Below are 7,709 nucleotides of genomic sequence, written 5' to 3' on the forward strand. Positions count from 1 at the left end.
TTGCCAATTGGTATGTTTTCACCCTCCAAACTGGGTATAAGACTTACACAAAACGTGGAAATTGGTGAAATCAGACTATGTATTGAAAGTATATATACATAAATATTAAAGCAATTTTATCATTATTGCATTACTATGACAACTAGAATTCATGGAAACAGTTTATAATAATGCATCGGCGTATGTGTTAAGCTCCACTAATGTGGCAATGATGATTTTGCCATTCTTAGCATGCAAACATTAAAGGTTACATTTATTTCTGGCTTACAGTTATTTAAAAAAATCAAAATACTAATATAGACTTAAATCAATGAAAAGTGCTAGCAAAAAAAAAAAGAAGAAAATATATATTTATATATAATCCACTTATCTGTAGTCTGTTCCTCTATGGTTTTTGGCAGCCAGATGTACGACAAGGTTAAAAACATTGGATTGTATCTACTTTAGAAATATCTGTAATTTTTTTGGGTAATTTGGTTGCAAAAAACGGACAATAGAAATAAATTAAATTGACATTTTTAAATAACAAAGTAAAGTTGAACTAAATAACGAGTAAAGTAAACAATTTAGGGAATAAAACTTTGCAGTGTCGTCGTCTGCTGTTCGTAACTGTGTTTGTGGCGCGCGCGCTTAGGAACCAGGAACAGCAACTTGTTTAAAGTGCAATGTGGAGTGAATTGAGACCAAAATGTGTATAATAACAATCAATAAGCACTGTGGATTTCAGCTGTGATGGCATTAAGGATAAAAAAAAACCACCACCGATTACAAGGTAAAAATGAATTCAGTCAAACCATCACCCCGGGGGGCCCCGAATAACAAGTTTTCATACGTTTCACTAACTATAGGCAACAAAATGTTGTTTTATTGTGCTGATTACAACTGCAATCTTGAGTAAGATCAATAAACGTTACATATATACGCTAACATTGTTCAAATGAGTGCTGGGAAGGCTGGGGAAAGATGGTGGCCGTCACTGATCAGAACCTTCCATGCAAAATGTAGCCGCCATATTGGATTTCAAAACTGCCTTGAAAACATATTTTTACGAAGAGCTCCATGTCTTATTTTAGTTCGTATGGGGCTTCATATATCACATTATGTTGAACGAAACTTCAATCTTTTAAATGGTATGCTTAGTTGCAATTGTATTCTTGTTTCACCAATTAAATATCGAGTGAATAAGACCCGTCCACCGTGGTGAGGGTTGGCCTTCCGTGGTGTTTTACCCTATGCTAACATTGTTCAAATGAGTGCTGGGAAGGCTGGGAAAGATGGTGTCCGTCACTGACCAGAACCTGCCATCCTCACGGTAGCCGCCATATTGGATTTCAAAACTGCCTTGAAAACATATTTTACAAAGAGCGTCACATGCTTATTTTAGTTCCTATGGGGTTTTCATATATCACATTATGTTGATGAAACTTCAATCTTTTGAATGGTAATGCTTAGAGTTGTAATTGTATTCTTGTTTCACAAAATGTCGAGTGAATGAGACCCCTCCAGCGTGATAAGCGTTGGTAGTCGGTGATGTTTTACCCTATCTAGCAGACGATACTCTTACCGACGGTGCCTTCTTTGCACTGGTCACTAGCACCACTAAAGTTACCAAGAAGGTCACTAGCACCACTAAAGTCACAGAGAAGGTCACTTGTCATTAAAATCACAATGCAGTTGTTGACATCCTGACAAACTGGGAAAGACTGAGGTAGAACATTAGGTCGCGAGGTTGCTGACAGGGTTGGGGTAGGGTCAGTCAGGGTCAGGTCAAGGAACTAGGTACTTACCTTGGCGGAGGGATTATGGGCCCGGAAAAAGGTGTTGCGCGGCCTGGCCAACTAAACTGTAAACTACCCTTTAAAGCGGGACACTCTTCAACACTACCGTAATCAGCGAGCCAATCAATGTTACCTTAGGCTTAAGCCTAGGGTAGACATCACAGCAGGCAAGCAGGCCACCTACAATCAATGCAAGCCACCCTCCGCCGAAAAAGTACATTATAACGCGTCCTGACACCCGAGATGGGCATCAGTCGCGACTTGTTGTTGGTGAGAAACGGAGCTAAAGACCTCTACTCTCCTTTCGAAGTAAGTATTTTCTCCAAAGTTAGAAATTAAGGCCAAATTTTAAGATTTAAACAGAGGGTAACTGAAAATGGCGCCCACGGCAGTGGAAATCTCACCAAAACGCTTTAGAAATTTTTACTTACAACTAAAAATAAAATGTTTCGAAGATTGACGCCATCTCGATGTTTACGGAGTCGCTTGTGTCAACAAACTTTCCATTTCCTGTATAAATCCGGCACACCACTTGTACCCACAGACGCTGGAGCACTTTTATCACAACAATCGCACAACGATTTCTCACCAACAACAAGCCAGCGTAAACAGCTGTTTGGGTAGAAGATGACAGAAGCGTGCTCTTGGCTAATTTTTAAATAAGTAGTAAAAACATCAATATTTTACATATTTATGATGATTAATTTGAAAATAATATTCGTTATTGAAAAGTAACTCGACTCTGACTCAAATTTAAGTAATTATTTTTCTGAATTAGAACGTTCTTTCAAGTTCTGTATTATGACGTCACGACATCTTGACTTTCGTACCTATTGTAAATAATTGCTATACTCAACTGTCATTGCAGAACAGTTTACCAGTTATCATGCAGATTGTTTATCAGCTATACATGTAATTGTTATAATCGTAATGCGCATATATATCCTTTATTATTTACTTTTTGGATATATGAAGATGTTTTACTGCTGGATTATCGCCGTAGTGTGACGCAATCGTTTTCGGTCCTATGGGGCCTCTGTCTGTTTTCGTCACCATAAGAAAATTATGGGGCCGAATTTGCAATGACCAGAAAGTCGTTAAAAGAGGAAAGTTAGCATTGAGGGGCATATGTTTTGACTGAGAAAAATACAAATTTATTCAATAGCTAGCTTGTAAAAAATACTTGGTTATAAAACTTGATTGACCAACTAAGCAGCATGTCTACTATGGGTTTTTCAGAGACAGTGCAAAGCAACGTTTTTTGGGCAATACCTATTTCTGTAACGAACACTCTTAACAGAACGAGATTTTGCTATAGTGCATTACACCCAGTGCCTTAATTTATAAGGGTATCGTGAATCACTAATCGTAAAGAATAACGACACTTGTCCTTGTACCAAGAGACAAAAACTCCATTATGCAGAAATGGATACGAACACGCGTATAAAGCTCCACCTACCCTCTCCCCAAACCAACCCGCCTCCACCGCCATCCCTTTTCTTCTTCTTCGTTCCTCCGCCTTCCTTTCTCTCTCTCTCTCTCTCTCTCTCTCTCTCTCTCTCTCTCTCTCTCTCTCTCTCTCTCTGTTGCCATTCGGTATGTGTTGACCCTCCAAACTGGTATAAGACTACACACAAAACGTTGAAATTGGTGAAATTAGGCTATGTATTGGAAGTATATATACATAAATATTAAAGCAATTTTATCATTATTGCATTACTATGACAACTAGAATTCATGGAAACAGTTTATAACCTGTTAAGCGTCACCCACGTAATGATACGTTTACCGCGATCTCTCGGTAGCGCCTTCAACGGGATATTACGTTCAAGACTTTAACTGTGCTTGTCAAGCCATCAGCCCCGTAATAATACGTTTACTCGTATAGAAAGTGTAGGAACATCATTTGGTAACACTCTCAGCACATGGGAAACTTATTTCCAGCCTGGCAACTCTTTCCTGGTGGTCGCTTATGCTAGAAAACTGCCTGTCCCTGTTGGTTTTTCTTTCAATACGCTTCGGGCGTTTATCGAGACAAATTGGATTTCGCGTCTTTCACAATGAATGTCCCAAAGAGGAGGCATATTTCTTCAGGTGAGATCAATCAAATACTAGATGAGGAGTGTGATATTGATAACCTATTTGATGTGAGAGCTCTAGTTCTGAATCCTCCAGTGATGATACAAAATTTTCTTCCAATTGCGGGAGTGAAGATGACTTTTCTTTGCGAGTGACTGGACTCCGAGATAGAGAGAGAGAGAGAGAGAGAGAGGAGAGAGAGAGAGAGAGAGAGAGAGAGAGAGAGAGAGAGAGAGGAATTTCCTACAGTTAATTACAGTATGAATAACAAGCATAAAAATCAATATTAACTTTGAAAACTATCATCAGTACTATGATCGCTGATTACAAAAAAAGCGTGACGGTACGTTAGCAGCGAGCTCATCAGGGGCGGACGCTTAACAGGATAATAATGGAACGGCGTATGTGTGAAGCCTCCACTAAAGTGGCAACGATGATTTTGCCATTCTTAGCATGCAAACATTAAAGGTTACATTTATTTCTGGCATACGATTATTAAAGAAATTCAAAATACTAATAAAGACTGAAATCAATGAAAAGTGCTAGCAAAAAAAAAAAAAAAAACGTATTCGTTCCTCTATGGTTTTCGGCAGCCAGATGTACGAAAACGTTAGAAACATTTGATTTTATCTACTTTAGAAATATCTGTAATTTTTCGGGTAATTTGGTTGCAAAAAAGGGATAATATACATGAATTAAATCAAAATTTTTAATAACAAAGTAAATTTAAACTAAATAACGAGTAAAGTAAACATTTAGGGAATAAAACTTTGCAGTTTCGTCGTCTGTCGTCGTCTGCTGTTCGAAATTGTGTTTATGGCGCGCGCGCTTAGAAACCAGGAACAGCAACGGGTTTAAGTGCAATGTGGAGTGAACTGAGACCAAAATGTGTATAATAACAATCAAATAAGCACTGTGGAGTTTCAGTTGTGATGGCAGTAAGGATAAAAACCGCCGATTACAAGGTAAGAATGAATTCAGTTCCAACCATAACCCCGGGAATAACAAGTTTCATACTTTCACTAATATAGGCAACAAAATGTTGTTTTATTGTGCTGATTACAACTGCAATCTTGAGTAAGATCAATAAACGTTACATACATACGCTAACATTGTTCAAATGAGTGCTGGAAGGCTGGGAAAGATGGTGGCCGTCACTGATGAGAACCGTCCATGCAAAACGTAGCCGCCATATTGGATTTCAAAACTGCCTTGAAAACATATTTACGAAGAGCTCATGCTTATTTTAGTTCGTATGGGGCTTTCTATATCACAATATGTTGACGAAACTTCAGTCTTTTAAATGGTATGCTTAGAGTTGCAATTGTATTCATGTTTCACCAATTAAATATCGAGTGAATAAGACCCGTCTACCGTGATGAGGGTTGGCCTGTCGTGATGTTTCCCCCTATCATGACATGCACAAAATGTCTACTCTGCATTTCAACAAAGCTAAAAATAATAGGCTACATAGCTACTATTCAACCAACATAACTAATAATTTCGCTTGATAAAATCCTACTAGGTTATTGCTATGGTCAATTTATAGTAAGTATATCTAAACATACTAGGCTAGGTAGCCTAGTGAGCTGAAGGTTGCCACGAAACCAGACAAGGACTCACCTCAATTTTCCTGCGGTATTCCTCTTTTTCATGGCATATTGGTATAGAAAACTGAATCGGTAAACCACAGTTATTTATAAATAATTCCTCGCCTTCCGGAGGCACGCATTCTTCCATTATTTCCACCACTCAACACAATAATCAAACCGAAGACGTTCAGATTTCAAGTTCTTGGCGTTGGGAGGCCTCAAGTTGAGACGGACTTGTTATGTTTACATTACATTTCGTAAAAAAAAAACATATCTAATATTAATACAATTTTGAGTAATTTTAAAGATAATTTATTTTAATTTCACATATATTAGGTACTTATAATATTTCAAAATTATATTGATATTTAGTAATTGTTAATAAATGTAATAACACTTTCCCGCTGGTATATATCGTAGTACAACAATACAGTGTTACAAACTTTTACCCTGCAGAGTAGCAACTGTCCCAGCACATAACTGTGTTCACTCTATTATTATTATTTCATCTGGTTTTAGAGCCTTCAGTTAGAAGTCATTACATTTTTTCTAAAGCTAATAGTTCAAAATACTTTGCCTTTTTTAAAAGCTATGCTGATTGTTCTTTAGTTTACCATAGAGAATTTTTCTTTACACGGCCTCCAGCATTTTGACTTGCCTCAAATATATGCATCGAGTTAAGTCAGTGAGGGGTCTTGCAAAACACACATTCAATCATTACATAACAAACGACTGGGAAATTAAATAACACGCAAATGTACTGGATTATAAGTAAGAGTATACCTTTTATGCCCGTTACTTTCATTAGAGGACAGAATATGATTTGTTGGGGTGTCGTAATACATTTCAAAATCTTCCTTAATTGAATGTGAAGTGTAAAGTACGTGTTACATAGTTTAGGCTTGGACTACATGGAATCGCCGTTGGCTGTAAGATATCTAAAAAAAATATCAAGTGCAGGCTGTAACATAAGGTTTTTGTTACTATACAGACTTTGTTAATAATCAGAAAACAAGATTCAAATTCGCCCTTTCTTTTAAGTTGAAGGGCTACTTTTTATAGGCCTATTTTGCGGTTTGCAATCTCTTATTAGGTTCTAGAATTCAGCGATACCGGGTATATTTGCTTAACTCATTCTGTGGTATTGTACACGGTCAGAAATGGTTTAATAGAACTCCTTCACACTGATGTTTTCATATTTTATTTAGCATGTTTGTTATAGCTATGTTGAGATGCGTCTGTATTTTTTCTTCTTATTGTGAATAGTCGCATGTTTGTGGATTTTTTTGTGAATATTTATTTCAAGAATGTCTTCTTTTGCAAGGTTATATAAGCATTTGATTCTGATATATATATATATTTGATATATTATATATAATATATATATAGATATATATATATATATATATATATATATTGGATAAACCCCAAATAGTGAAGCAATATGCCAGATGTAGACTTATTTTCAGTGGCGTAAGATTCTTATAATCTACAGTTTTAGCTATATGAATAATTCTTTCATTTAGGGGGTTCCTTCCTTTCCATGCCATTTATTCCAACATTCCTCGGTATCCGGAGAAGCAAACGACACTTGAGAATGTCATCGTAAATGCAAATGAGACTCATAATGCTGCGTCATCTAGCTCGGCGGCGGTAAAGCACATTATCGGGTACGGCTTTGGCTTCTAAAAGGCGCCCTTTCTCCCGCGTTTTCGGTTGCCATCTGCGTTTCAAACTCTCCTGCAAATTTTGTCTGGAGACGTCTTTTCCTCGGATTCGGGGAGTTGGCCCGGTCTGCTTGCGTCACGTTGCCGAAGCAAATGTGTTTGTGAAATCATAGTCCCCTATTTGTTGATATAGAACGAACCATGTGTCAGGAGAGAAAACTCGGTCGGGTCGCCTTCTCTCCGTCCTTGCCCGGAGGTACTCATACCACCGTAACACCGACCCACCCACCCACCCACTCACTTCAGCAACCAAGGCGTGATTCACCTCTTACTACAAACACTTTTTCTTGCTTATAATATCCCTCTATGAAAAAAAAAAAAAAAAAAAAATAGCCACAAACGCCAGTGGACCTGTCACATGCCATGATTAAGGACGGAGAGAACTATATATCTATTATTGCGACCTTTACACCAAATGATTAATTAAAATATTTACCGTTAACATATTTATAACTCTCTCTCCTTCTTGGCCTCCTTTTTACTAATGCCCTTTCTCCTTAAGCCCTTCTGACACCACCAAACCACTGTGCTAC

General features: G+C 37.6%; 1 protein-coding gene across 4 annotated transcripts in view; it reads right to left on the bottom strand.

The window, feature by feature from the left end:
• Nucleotides 1-5,688, bottom strand: part of LOC135204204 (ras guanine nucleotide exchange factor Y-like) — a 191,588-nt gene extending 185,900 nt beyond the window's left edge. For 3 of the 4 annotated variants that reach the window (XR_010312128.1, XM_064234293.1, XM_064234295.1), the window contains exon 1: nt 5,481-5,688. Coding sequence is in view for 3 of the 4 variants with exons in the window: in XM_064234293.1 (XP_064090363.1) it covers nt 5,481-5,597 (117 nt within the window). In the remaining variant the exon portion in view is untranslated. The remainder of the gene's footprint in view (nt 1-5,480) is intronic. The other variant, XM_064234294.1, reaches the window with a different exon arrangement.
• Between the last annotated feature and the right edge of the window lie 2,021 nt (nt 5,689-7,709).

This window comes from Macrobrachium nipponense, chromosome 44 (assembly GCF_015104395.2).
Source record: "Macrobrachium nipponense isolate FS-2020 chromosome 44, ASM1510439v2, whole genome shotgun sequence".
NCBI classification, from domain to species: Eukaryota; Metazoa; Arthropoda; class Malacostraca; order Decapoda; family Palaemonidae; genus Macrobrachium; species Macrobrachium nipponense.